We start from the raw sequence: 14,017 nt of genomic DNA on the forward strand, positions 1-14,017 counted from the left end.
TCCATACAGGCTGCTCAATATCTAAAAAAAAAAAAAAAAAAAATGATGCATGAAAAAGTGTATTCATGTTTATGTAGTATCACTATAATTAGTGAGGTTTTGATAAGCCTTGTTTCAATCAGTTCCAGTTACACTTGAACCACACACTAAAGGCCATGACCTCTCTGGTATTCATGTGATTGCAGCGCCATCCAGTGGTACATTTGAGGCTCAAGTTCACGTCTTTATGGAAATCAAACACTAAACAGTGAAATGGCCAATTCCCATTTGCCCATTATGTAAATATAATATCATTTCCATCCGTTATATCCGCTGTTATATATAATGTTATCTATGCCTAAGTAACGATGCAGGAAGGAAGCTATAGGTCTCTCTCTCTCACCCCTCCCGGAGCAGAGCAGTTATATAACCTTCTGCTTTACGTAAGCGCGTGAGTCTGTGCGGAGCAAACAGCCTCATCTGCCCAAAGCCACCATGTCTCCAGGAACAGGTATGATCCGTTCATGTATTTGAAGCTTTATTGAACCCTCGCGTGCTGTGTTGATGTAAAGGTAAGAGATCCTTGCGCCATGTGAGGCTGGATCAGGAGGATGTAGAAATAACTGATACAACGCGTGTTTGGGTTGAACTTGTGGTGCTTCTGTCCCGCAAATGCACTTTCAACGCACTGTTTACTGTTCCTTTGTCATTTGAGCTGTCAACGTTATGCATTAGTAATAACCGCGGCAAAGGCTACAGCGTGCGTGCATATGTTATTACACATTATACTACACATTACATATGCATTTTTAATCCAATATTTAAAAAATGTTTCTTCTCGTTCTAAAACTTAAATGGGAAACTCAATTTTGCACATAGGCCACGTTTAAACTTGCTCTTAGGGGCCTATTTTTTCCCTTAAACGCCTGAAAAAAATGAGCCCCCTTTTAAACTGAGGTTGTTCCTGAACCCTCTGGAGCACAAACAGCTGCTGGAGCCTTTGTGAAGCTGAGACTCTGCAGTTTTGTATTATGACGTCTGTTCTACTCTGATTACAAGTAAAAACACTGCACAGAGGAATTCAAATGTTAAATCCTGCCTCGATTTTCTTAAATGTTAGATATATACATTTGTAAAGCTGGTTTCTGGAGGGATCAGCTGATTGACACTATAATGAGCATTTGTTGGGTTTTGACAATTGTCTTTTAAAAGCTGAAGGTAAATTCAGTAAAAAATTGTTTTAGGGACTTGTAATTACGTATATCGTAACATATCCAGGCGGAATACATATATGTTCACTTTTCATTTTATTTTAGGGTAATTTTTTATCTATGGGTTTGGAATACAAACTGACCCTGATGCTTCCCAGAATGGTTGACTGGAAATAAGAGGGTTATTTTTTATGCTTGAGAGTTCCCTTTTATAAGATGGTGAACAAAATGTCCAACGTCCCATGCCCTGAGAAGGCCAGGATTTAGTAAAGTTTTATACATTTTCTGACAAGAATCAGAAGATTTTCTATTTTCTGTCTATTATTGAACGTAAAATAAACTAGAATAGATACCCAATTGCACTGTTCTGGGAGGAAATAATTTAACTGACTTAATACCCATGGAAAGCCCTACTGACAGTGACAAGATGTATCAGAAGCCACAGTGTAGAGTGTTTGAATGTCTTTATAGTAAGGTAAATATTGTGAAATGTTTGAAATTATGGTGAAATAATAATTGTGAAATGGGAAAAATTGTGTGTCAAATTGTTGTTGTTTCCTTTGAAGGTGAAATGTGTTATGCATGTGTGTTATGTTTGGTATGCTAAAAATCATTGTGCTCTCTGCTCTCAGGGCACTTGTAGACTACTATATAATTCAAGTCAGTTGACAATCCCGAAACCATCTCCGTTAGCGTAAGCACCAAACATGTTGTTTAGACTTTTCTGTCACTGTACCAATGATGGATACAGGGTGTCTATAAACACTTTTGAGGAAGTCAGCCAACTAAGCTGCAAAAGAGAAACTTTGATTCTCTCATTAATGTACGATACATAATACAAAGCCACAAAATAATAGAATGAAAATACAGTGCATTTAAATTGTGACTTCCTCTTTTTGTCTTAAAATACTCAAACAATAGCCAATAGCTACATATTTTGCACCTGCAGAAGAGCCAAAGGAAAGCACCATACAGAGGAAGGGCCTGGAGACCATTGCCCCGTTGGTCCGTACAGCAGAGGAGACCCCTGAGCCCATCTCCACTGAGGTACAGGGCTCCATACCCACATGGGTCAATGGCAAGCTGTTACGCAACGGCCCGGGAAAGTTTGAGTTTGGAAACACTCAGTGAGTCTGTTGCATTTGAAACAAGCTGCTTTGGAAGAGCTGAGGTTTCACCACGTCTCCTCTCTTCACAGCTATAACCACTGGTTTGATGGCATGGCAATGCTGCACCAATACAACATCCAAAACGGTCAGGTGACCTACATGAGCCGCTTCCTCCAAAGTGACGCCTACAAGAAGAACAGTGAGCGAGACCGTATCGTGATGTCCGAGTTTGGAACTCTAGCCATGCCCGACCCATGTAAAAACTTCTTCCAGAGGTTTCTTTCTCGATTTGAAATGATAGGTACTTACAATTACTTATCTGTTTGAATTCAATATAGTTTATATATTTATTGAATTGTATACTGGACCTTTACATTGCCTTTCTCTGACTTGTGTACTTGCTTGCACACTGGTTGTTTAATTATTGACATGGTGTTGACTTTGGTAAGCAGTTACTATATATAGATGGTTGAGGTGAGTGAGTGTTGAAAGAGAGAAAAATGTAAACAGATCCTGAAAGAATTTTGGACTTACAAAACTTGTTTACAAGTGGCATGAACATCAAGTGTCTACATTCTAAATCATGTGTTCCTACAGAACCCACAGACAACGCCAGCGTGAGCTTTGTCACATACAAAGGAGATTACTATGTCAGCACAGAGACCAATTTCATGCACAGAGTAAACCCAGAAAACCTTGATACTGTGGAGAAGGTAAGAAAAGATGATAAGATTGTAACTGAGTGGCGGCACGCCCAAAGAATAAGGTTTATACTTTGAATGAAGGTGGACTGGAGCAAGTTCATCGCAGTGAATGGAGCCACTGCACATCCACACTATGACCGGGATGGGACCGCTTACAACATGGGCAACTCCTACGGCAGTAAGGGTGAGTCTGTCTGCCAACACACCTGCACATGCTTTGTGTTGTACGATAAAACACAAGATAACCTTTCATTTACCCCAGGAGCTTTGTACAACATCATCTGTGTTCCCCCTGAGAAGAAGGATGCAACAGAGACTCTGCAGGGGGCTAAAGTCCTCTGCTCCATCGTCCCTGCCAACAAGTCCCATCCCTCGTACTACCACAGCTTTGGTGAGTCCACTGCTCAGCCCCGTGTGTGATGCGACGCACTGGTGCTCCCAAAAACTGTTTCTGGTCTTTCTTTATTAGCCATGTCTGAAAATTATGTGGCCTTCATTGAACAACCGATTAAAATGGACCTACTGAAGATCATCACATGCAAACTCAGAGGAAGGGCCCTCGGTGAAGGCATCTACTGGGATTCTAAACTGGATACAGTGCTCCATGTAGTGAACAAAAAAACAGGCGAGGTACAGTCTGCTCATGTTACAGAGAGGGAGCTCTTTCACATGTGCCCACAGTGTAAATGTCCTTTCTATCTCCTATAGGTGAGTCCTGTGAAGTATCACACCAAAGCCATGTCCACCTTCCACCAGATCAATGCGTTTGAGGAGGATGGCTTCCTGATGGTCGACCTGTGCTGTGCAGATGATGGAGATGCCATTAACAACTATCTCATCCAGAACCTGCGCAAGTCAGGAGAAGCACTAGACCAGGTTAGCACACGTACAGGGGCTTTACTTTTGGTTGCATTCATGAGTTTATGAGGTCTTATGAGGGGCCTGTCATGGGTTTGAAAGAAAATACCAAACTGGAAACCCACAAATGCGAAACCAGAATATTATTTGTAAAAGATTGGTTCTGAAAACTTGCCATGTAAAACTCTGAACAGACAAGAATTGTACATTTGAGCGATGCCGCCACTCAATAAAAATAATTTCACTTTTATTTGTTTCAGCAGAGACAGAGAAGACATTTAAATGTGCAGTGGTTGTTATTTCATGTGGATATGCCCAGTATTTACAGTATTTAAAATTCTAACCAAAAATTCAGACCTGATCTCCAGCTCCATAGTTTAAAACACAACTATGGGATTAGAAAGTGTGATGTGAATACAACCCACAGAAGGCATTTTGCAGCTTTTGGCTCATAATAATAAGAGGTGTATTGTGGCTCTTCTTTCAGGTGTATAACACTCTGGGCAGGCCTTTCCCTAGACGCTTTGTTCTGCCTCTGAATGTGACCAATGAAACGCCGACAGACCAGAACCTCAACACACGGCCCAACAGTGAGGCAACATGTGTGAAAGTCAGCAAAGATAAGGTAACTACAGTTTACAAACTTCCCTTCAGCACATTACATTTACATTCAAGTTGACACATTAACCAATGTTTTTGCATATTTACCTTTACGGATGACTAAGACTGTACCTTTTTCTGTCAGTGTTGATTGTGATTATTTTATTCAGTGGAGAGTGTGCTCGGGCAAACCTCTTTTCATTACAGTACCTTGTACCTTAAGCACATGACAAATACACCTGAAACTTTATATAACATAACATATTTAAAAATAGATACACGGGGATGAAAGCCACATCAAATGTTTTCCAGTTTTCTTAAATATATTTTGTCTCTTTCTCAGGTGTTTTGTCAACATGAGGATCTCCATGGAGCCGACCTTGAGAACTACGGTGGCCTGGAGTTCCCTCAGATCAACTACCGCAGATGTAACACCAAACCATATCGATACTACTACGGCTGTGGCTTCAGACATCTGGTGGGAGACTCACTCATCAAGATGGATCTGAGCAGCAAGACATTAAAGGTACTGTCCAGACATTGGTCAAAAAGAAGGCTTGTAACAGAAATACTGGTACTGAGAAAAAGGGAAATGGTATACAGTAACCGAAGGTAGAGACAATCTTCTAATCTCGGAAGCGATAAAGAGAGTGCTTAAATAATCCAATTAGGTTAATTAGATAGCTAGAAATATGATAGAAAGGGCTCAATGTAATAAAGTACTTTAGATATAATCACACAATCATACGAACAAAACAGAAGGCAAAAGAGTGCGGCCAAAATTGTCAAGGGCTGGAGGACACTGACAGCACAATAAAACAAATACCAGGCATGTTGAACACAATATTAAACAAAAATAATACAGATTTTGTGTGATTATACAACAATAATACATGAACTGGTTACATATAGAGATTATAGAATATATATCAGTATTTTACAATTTAACAACTTTGATAGAGAATACTGACTTGACTTTTGTCACAGGCGTGGTACCAGCAGGGCTTTTACCCGTCAGAGCCGGTGTTTGTGCCTGCTCCCGATGCCACTGAGGAGGACGATGGAGTCATACTGTCCGTCGTTCTCACTCCCACACAAGTAAGTAATACAATTCAGTCCTCCCTACTTAATTGGAGAATCTTCATGAGTTTCTACTGCTGCTGTGATTGATAAAAGTACCTCTCTGTCTAGGATAAAGGGACATTTCTTCTTGTTCTTAACGCCAAAACATTTGAAGAGCTGGGACGAGCCAACGTGCCAGTGAACATTCCATATGGGTTTCATGGTGCCTTCAGTGCCTCCGCCTAATGCTGTTCATTCCAGTTACGCCAGTACAAACCACTAATGCCTTACGTAACCGCTACTATATTTTACACATTTCCAAGCCAGTATTCCCTCATATTCTTTTTGATATGAAGCGCCTCAATAACAAAGTATTTGTGAAAAAGTTACAATTATACAAATTAAGGGATACAGGTAACAATTTATAAAATACTAAACATTTGTATTTGTAGATTGGTGAACAGTATGACACGTTCAAGCATGTACTGTGTGGGCTAATGTCACATGTTCACCAATTTCTACTTTGTTGACAAGCGCTCGCAATGCTGAGTGGACATAATGTATTTACTCAACTACAAACTAAAACATGGATTCTTTTATGTTTGCTAACCCAAAGACATTTAAGTTACTCACCAAATACTTTTTGCAGTAATTGTTTATAATAACAATTTGTATCAATGGCCTGTGAATGATGTTATTACAGTAAATGTTTGTTGTACTTCTTTGTTACTTTTTAAAGCTTTTGTATTTTTATATCCATAAACTTTCTTTTGCAAGTATCTTGATTCCATTCTTTGGTAACTCAGTGTTACATGTTTAAAAATTAAAGATCATCAGTTAAAGATCATCAGTGCTTCTGAAACTGAGGCAAAGGTTGTTCCACATTATCAACAATGGTTAACAAACCAGCAGCCGAGAGGCCCCGACACACACTGAACTGACTCACGGCTTTAGAGCTTTGTTAGAAAATGTGTTGATGATAAGTAACAAGATTAAACCCTTTGGAAATACCTAAGATGAACTAGTAAAATAAAAAGCAAAAAGTAAAATAAATAATATAAATGTTTCAAGAATAGTGACTAATTAACCTGCAATTCCCAAATGATACACAAGAGGTCAGCACTGGTTTATCAGAGGCAGAAAAGGTTCATTGTCAGTGAACACATTACAAGCTAAGAACTTGCTGAGGTGATACATACATACATACAACAATGAATAAAATTAAAGCAAATATATCAAATAGACATGTATGAAAGAAAAACAATTTAAATGTACTAATAAGATAAGTTGCCTCAGAAACACTGAGAGACGATATTGATGTGTTTCAATAGTTGTATTTCAAACATACATCGTGTTCAAAAAGACACTGGTCATACAAACAACGTAACAAACTGTAAAGTGGATTTAAAAAATAAAATGAAACCACGTCTTCTTACAGAGCCACGTGGTGCTGCGTGTGTGGTCAGAGCAGATGCTCAAAACAACAACAACAACGAACAAAAGGCAGAGGAAGAACAAATGCAGGCAGATTCACTAAAGATCAGATCAAGCAGCAGAAACCAGGTCGTCCCAAATGTCTAAAAATCTGTCACAAAATGCTTTAATAAGACAAACGTGGCAAATCAAAATGGTCAGTTTTATATTATTTCTTGATTAGGCAACACTTGCTCATATCAGTGTTAATAATGCTTATACCACTTATAACACTCATACAGCGCTTTTCGAGACACTCAAAGACGCTTCACATTGTATTATTCATTCACTCCGCACAAGATGAAACAATATAGAATAGATTACCAGTAGCTATATCTACTAATTTTTTTTTTTTTTTTTAAACTCTTCATAGACAAATTGTTGCTGTTGAAGTTGTTATAATTTGGTGCTTTGGTTTTCAAGACATTTATCCAATCAGTAAGCAGGATGAACCTCACACGAGTCAGTGCGTCCAGCTCCATAAACTGAGAAGAAGTGTCCTTAATATGCAGATCGGTGTTTGCTCTGTGATTGGACTACACTTTTTAAGCCCTCCCTTTAAACACTTGAAACAGATATGGCGCTAACCCTGAAATTGGATGTTGACTTTATTTGACATATTCAGACACAAACATTTTCATGTATGTCTCCTTTAACATCCTCCTGATACACCAGTGTGTTATGGGTAATATTTCATATTTCTGCCTCTACTCTGCTGTTGTGAGTTAGTTCTTCTTCAGAGTATGTGTGTGTGTATGTTCTGTGCTCATTTCCAACTCTGGATCGAGAGCATCTTTTGACCTTCCACTGCTCAGTGCGATTTGTGGCAGTGGTGTTTCCCACCGGCACACTCTCCATATAGACTTACACACGAAACACTAGAGCACCGCTGCAGTCTTTTCAATGCAACCCTTCTGATTCAAGTTAACCCATAAAACATGCCTGACATATTAATCAGCTCTGCATGTTGGGGTAACTCTACTGTTGGATTGCTGCTGGGGGCAGGGCTCTCATTGGGCCGTCTTCGTGGCCAATAAGAAAAGCCTGAAGCTCTCCTCTCCTAGCAACACAAGTCTTTTTCCAAGAGATGTGGCAGCAAACTGACTGCCATAATTTAACAAAATGAATCTTGGTAAGTTAACAACTCGGCAGCAGAACTTTGTCTGCAGCACAGTTCCTTAAACATCTCTGTCTCTCTCCTGCTCCCCCATCTGTCTGCGAGCAACTTGAAGGAGCAGGCTGCATATTTAAGTTTTTTCATTGTCCCGAGGCATTGTGGGAAATGGACTGTACTTGTTGACCTCTCAGAACTGAATGGTGGGGCCTCTTTGAGGAGGCAGCAGGAATACCTTGGCAAATGGCTATCATTTTGCTAAGACACAACACCAACCTCTCACTCCAGCCACACTTTCTTTGCAGATGTGGCTTTTGAAGACTGGACTCTGTAAAATACGGTCATAGTAACTGAAACAGATCATCCAACTTATTGATTCTCAAAACATTAAAGGAGTGGATTTAATCAGAAGCAACAGATTTGGTGGTTGTGTCCTGGCTCATGTACAGCACCTGTTGCACGGCTACAGCAGTGCATGTGAACACGGGCGGATGACTTCTGACCCCGGGTGCATTCCTCTCGTTGCTCCTCTGGGAGCTGGAAAGAGCACATGTCACATGTACCACACTGGCCTCTGATAAATATGTTCACTTTAGGGCTGGAACATACACTCAGGCTCAACTGTGAGCTACAGTCTGCAACGTAATCTTCTGTACAAATTAACATGAAGCTGTTATCTGTACGTTACTTTTTATACAGGTGTGATTGGTCAGGTAAAGTGAGACAGAGTGAGTCACTTTGTCAAACTCGTCTTCAATAATAATAACAATCTGACAACTTACAAACTGTAAAAGGAACTCTTACTATTGTGGTGGCAAGTAGAAACCATCTAGCTCGTTCCAAACCATACAATGAACCTTTTTGGCATCTTCCGTCCAATCTCATTTGTCTAACACTTGGAACAAAAGTGCCCACAAAGCTCATTTAGTCCGATTTCAAAAAGGGGGAGGCAGGTTAAAAAAAGCTCCCTTTGAAGTGTGTTCCCTCCCCCTGTGCCACGATTCAGACCGTTACTGTAAAGCACTCCTGCAGAGCCCCTGCAGAGCCCCTGCAGAGCCCCTGCATAGCCCCTGCACAGCCCCTGCACATCCCCTGCACCACTGTTCAACCTGAGGTAACCCACACACGGACACGCCCACCTCTGCAGGAATGTTGTGGATGAGTTTTTAATGTTGCCCCTCCGTCCGGTCCCTATGTGCCCTCGAATGTGTCCGTGCAGCATTAACACAGACTGACACCTCAGATTAGCCACAGACATCAGGAATGCTGCAGCCTTTGGGTGCCACATGGACTTGGGCCAAAAGCACCCAGGCCAAACCCACGTGTGAAAAATAGGTCCATAGTTCTAAGACAGTTCCCGGAGGTCTGACTCATTATTGGTGATACAGAGACTTTTTAGGTGCCTCAAGATGGATAGTCACTTTTTTTTTTAAAGTATATTTTTGATGGTCATATTTTTATTTTCTTTTGTAATTAAGGTCGAATTATGAAGATGAGCTGTAAATTAGTTATAGAATATAATTACGATGAATTTCCTCTATAATTCAATACAATAATCGGCTACAACGGACTTCCGAAAATGTTTAATACAAAATAGGTATAGGCTATAAGTCTTTCATGCTAGTTAATTACTATTTATTTTTCTATTAATGGGTTTTAACTTCCTATTTATGGGCAACATTTTGAGGACTTTTTACCATTGAAAAGCTATAATATTTTGTTTATTGCTTTGGAAATTGTCATTATCATTCTGAAACCCATATAGGACAGATGAAGATTGATTGAAAATGATTATGAGTATCATAATGGAAACCTCTTTTTTATATACTATGATAACTTTTTAGCTGTAGTGAAACAGACTATCCTTGATTTATTATAGATACTAGATACCGTGACAACGTATGTATTAATTGCGCTCTTTATTTACAGTGACTCATATTTGTCATGTTTTTATGGTTCCTTTAGAAAAGGGTTTACAACTGGGATTATCCTGCTTTAGGATTATTGTGTCAGTGGTATAAAATGCTCTTCAATATTACCATTTAATATCCAGCCTGTGCATTATCAGAATGAGACGTTTTCCTATTGAAGACCGTTTGAAAAGATGTCAGAAGTGCAGAGCAAACAGCTGAGCACCAAACGTGACCTGAAAATACAAAGCTCGCCGCCATCACAACTTAAGCGCCTTTGCAATTTAATCAGCTTTATCAAAGTACATCTTCCAAATACATAACTTTGTAATCTTAGCCTAATCGTATTGGATTAAAGGATTTAATATTGGTTAATTGTTTGAATAATAATAGGAAAATCCAACCAGCATGAAAATCATATTAATCATATTCAGACACAAAAACATAAAATGCTGTTATTTTTAATATGGGGAAAGTCAATAACCAGATATGAATCAATACTAGAACTAGTGTATAAACAAGGAGCTCCTTTGCAGCTTTCATACACTGTCAGAATGTCTTGGTTTATTTAGAATTATGAGCACATAGTAAAATGAAAGAAAATATAATTATTCTGCTTTAATATAATTTACAATTTGACAGGTCAGTTGGAGGGTCTGCATGGCACTAAACTTATCTATGCTGCAAAAACATAGATACAAATGTAAATTTTAGTTGTACATTAGATATCTCTAAGAAAATAGTTGGAAAGGAAGTGGGTAGAAGTGCAACCTTATGTGACCCCATTATTAGTAAAGTGTTTAAGTTAGTACATCATCATTTAGTCATTAAAGGAGCTTTATATCACTCTGAGGTGAACCCATCACTCCACAGAGCCATATTACTGTTTAATATCTTGATTGCACCCTGGATTTCTAACACTTATTTCAACTCAAGTTTTTGATTTTGATATATGATATATGTCATAACGGGCAAAGTGAGAGTCCCGGAAATAATTAATTTTTTCTTCTTTATCCCTGAAATTTTTGATTTTCTTTTAGTAGAAGGATTCAAATTAAGATTGAATTTGGTCTTGTTTGGTTAAAATGTTAATAAAATAAAAAGGTCAGATCATTAATTTCTTCTTTAATCTTTTTTATTTCCTGTAGCACTTGAAGAGTCCCCTTCTTGATTTACCTCCAGCAGTTATTCTTTTACTTGCAGATCCTTTATTTCTGCCTTTGTTTTTTTTAATGACTATAATCTTACCTCTCACAACTGCCCATCCAATGTTTGACCATGATCATTTTCCTCTCCATAAGTCTCAATGTCGTTTGACATTCTTTTCTTAAACAGAGTAGAATGGCATTTAACCTCCAAAGTGTGTTTTTTCGGTTTTCCTCCAGATCTACAGTAATGTAGATAGATCATTTGCCATTTATTGCTCCTCCAGTGCTCTTTGAATTTGACACAACTAATGCAGGTTGAACCCTCCGATTGCCGCCACAGATAAGGATTCCCTCAGAGTGGTTTGCAATTGGTTCTATAATATTAGTATAGAAGGAGATATCGCACCCTGGTGGAACATACACCTTTAATAGATAGAAAAACACCTTCTTGTCTTTGTACTGGAGCTTTTGCAGCCTTTATGACATGGCACTTCTCATGGTGGGTAAGAAACCTCATTAGCAGGCATCCTAGCATATCAGCTTCTCGTCTTTTCAGGCCTAGACGATGTGCTCTCTATGTGATTTGTGGGACCACGACGCCGGTCCTAGATACAAGCTCCAGGAATCAGCGTCTCTAGAAAACCCTCAGTGTGGTCTCCCCAGTCTTAGATTGTTTCTGCGGGATCTGGACTCCAAATCCAGAATCTTGCTCTTCATAATCTTGTTCTCTGCCCGCAGTTTCACCACCTCGGCTCTCTGCTCCCGTAACTTATCCCGCCTCAGTGGGATCTCCTCTTGCCTTCAGGCCCGCCACATCCTCAGTTTTCTTAAAGCAACTACCGCTCTCAGCCTCCATCTCAGCTCTCAACGACGCCATGTCACGCCATATTTCACGCAACATGAGGGCCAGCTGTAGTAAAGTTATGGCTTCTTTTGTTCGCCTGCAGAAACCCAGCAAATCTGCACCACGGAGGGCGCCTGTCTGAGGGGCATTAATTGCTGAGGATGTCTCTTCAGGAGACATGTTAGCAGTAGCATCATTAGCTTGCAAAAGAGTCAGATTTCCGTTGAGGTTACAGCTTCGGTTGTTTCGCTCCCGAAGCATTACCTTACTTGTTTTTTACCTCTTCAGTCATCTCCCACAGCGGCAAATGTCATAGACGCAGTGTAGTGCTCCCATCTACACCAGGGCCATAACCGGAAGTCTCAAAGTTATTATACGTTTGAATAAGTAGTAATCAACATGTGGATGACGTTTATCTCTGACCTTGTATAAAACGTGTGTGTATTATTTGCATAACGGGCTGTACATCTTTAGTTGTTGAGTCGATTAGCCAGTCAACCAAATTTGAATTAGTTGACTAATTATTTTACTGGGAGAAAAGAGCAGAAAGGAGAAAGCAAGGAGTAAGGAAGAGTTTTCGAGGTAATCTGCGTTCTCATTTATGAAGATACAGTTTACTAGTACTTCAGTATACATTGTTTTTTTCTAATCATTTTTAGAGCTTTTGCCAGTGCCATGCCTCCTTCTGGTCGATTAAACAATGCACAGGACATGTCTTTAGCTGACCAAGAATCTATTAAGTTGAGTGCAGCCCTAATGCATACAAAAGTGAATCAATAAACTTTTAATCAAAAACACTTAAAGGTCATAAAATAACATAGTCTTTATTATTCAGATACAGTCGGTTGTGAAGGTTTGCATTACCCCCAAAAGAATCTCCCACATTTAACATAGCTTTTAATAGATATTCTTCCACACATTTGTCAATATAACTGAACAGCTAGAAATCTGAAGCTGAAAAACTGGTGCAAAGAAATACAAAATGATATATACATGAAAAAAACAGAAGCAGAAGCATACTTAGCCACGTCCTCCATATTTATCCAAAACTAATGCCCTCTACCTAATCTGAGTTTATTAAAATACCTCATTTACGTCTACAAACTCAAAATCCTTGGAGGGTTCACTGGGTTGAAACTTTCCCCTGTGCGAGTCTTGTGTCATCAGTGAAAAAAAAGGAAAGCACATCATATACTGGGGCTCTGTCTGATTTCTATGGCAACCTGAAGGCTATTATCGTACCTTGCCATTCATTATGAAAGGAGCTTGGCTTGACGGAGGGCAAGTTGAGGAGGGCACAGTGCAAGGACAGTGGGCTGCTTTCTCTCGGCTCACAGCTGGGAACACAAGGGAAAAGGAGATGTGTTTTAATTCATTCATGTTTACGAGTACAGTAAAACACACCAAACCGCACCATTCACACAGCACGATGGCGCTTTAAGGGGCTGTATGTAAGTCAAACACCAAAAGGATTCACACAAAACATAAAACACTCTATCACTATAAGAACAAAACAAAACAAAAACATTAATGGAGAAAATCTAGCTTTTGTTGAATGATTGATTTGTCTGTAACAAAAAAAATAAGAAAGTAGAAATGTATTTTACAACACCCATAAAGTGTAAAAAAAAAAAAAAAAGGAGCCAAACATTAAGTAAAATGTATAAATACTAGTTTAATCCACACTATAGGGGGTCATGGATGTGAGATAAAATATTTAAAACTGTGCTCTTAAATTGACTTACCATAACTCAAGAGTGGCAGGGATTTCTTTTTCTTTTTTCAAATGCAACGGGTCAAGTCCATAATGAACCTCAGAGAGTGAAGAGACAGTTAGAGTTGGGGTTAATAAAGCAACAACTGATTTGTTTGACTTTATTGTGGTTACATGTCATTTTGGTGATGTTGTCATACAGACAGCGGTGTGAGACACACTACATTTTATTAAGTGAAGTAAAGCATTTTTAAAGAAATAAATTAAAGACTGATTGAAGTGACTGAATAG

The 14,017-nt window shown here is 39.2% G+C and overlaps 1 protein-coding gene across 2 annotated transcripts; it reads left to right on the forward strand.

Moving 5' to 3' along the window:
• The first annotated feature begins 431 nt into the window (after positions 1-431).
• LOC140360871 (carotenoid-cleaving dioxygenase, mitochondrial-like) lies at positions 432-5,874 on the forward strand. Of its 2 annotated transcripts, none has more exons than XM_072446318.1 (12): positions 432-490; positions 2,140-2,317; positions 2,389-2,600; positions 2,897-3,012; positions 3,085-3,187; positions 3,266-3,394; positions 3,473-3,633; positions 3,712-3,879; positions 4,349-4,486; positions 4,805-4,987; positions 5,449-5,559; positions 5,653-5,874. In XM_072446318.1, exons 1-12 carry the CDS (start codon positions 475-477, stop codon positions 5,767-5,769), a joined length of 1,632 nt encoding a protein of 543 aa, XP_072302419.1. In that variant the 5' UTR covers positions 432-474; the 3' UTR covers positions 5,770-5,874. The 2 variants fall into 2 exon arrangements, with proteins under 2 accessions (XP_072302419.1, XP_072302420.1); XM_072446319.1 differs by having other exon boundaries at positions 2,906-3,012.
• The last annotated feature ends 8,143 nt before the right edge of the window (positions 5,875-14,017 follow it).

Source organism: Eucyclogobius newberryi, unplaced genomic scaffold (assembly GCF_026437365.1).
Source record: "Eucyclogobius newberryi isolate DKJ021-1_F unplaced genomic scaffold, fEucNew1.0.hap1 SCAF_15, whole genome shotgun sequence".
NCBI lineage: Eukaryota > Metazoa > Chordata > Actinopteri > Gobiiformes > Gobiidae > Eucyclogobius > Eucyclogobius newberryi.

Excerpts from the sequence above, each read along its gene's own strand:
- LOC140360871 (XM_072446318.1), top strand. Across the intron at positions 2,318-2,388 it reads TTTGAGTTTGGAAACACTCA|CTATAACCACTGGTTTGATG; the intron begins GTGAGTCTGTTG and ends CTCTCTTCACAG. Across the intron at positions 3,188-3,265 it reads CAACTCCTACGGCAGTAAGG|GAGCTTTGTACAACATCATC; the intron begins GTGAGTCTGTCT and ends CATTTACCCCAG.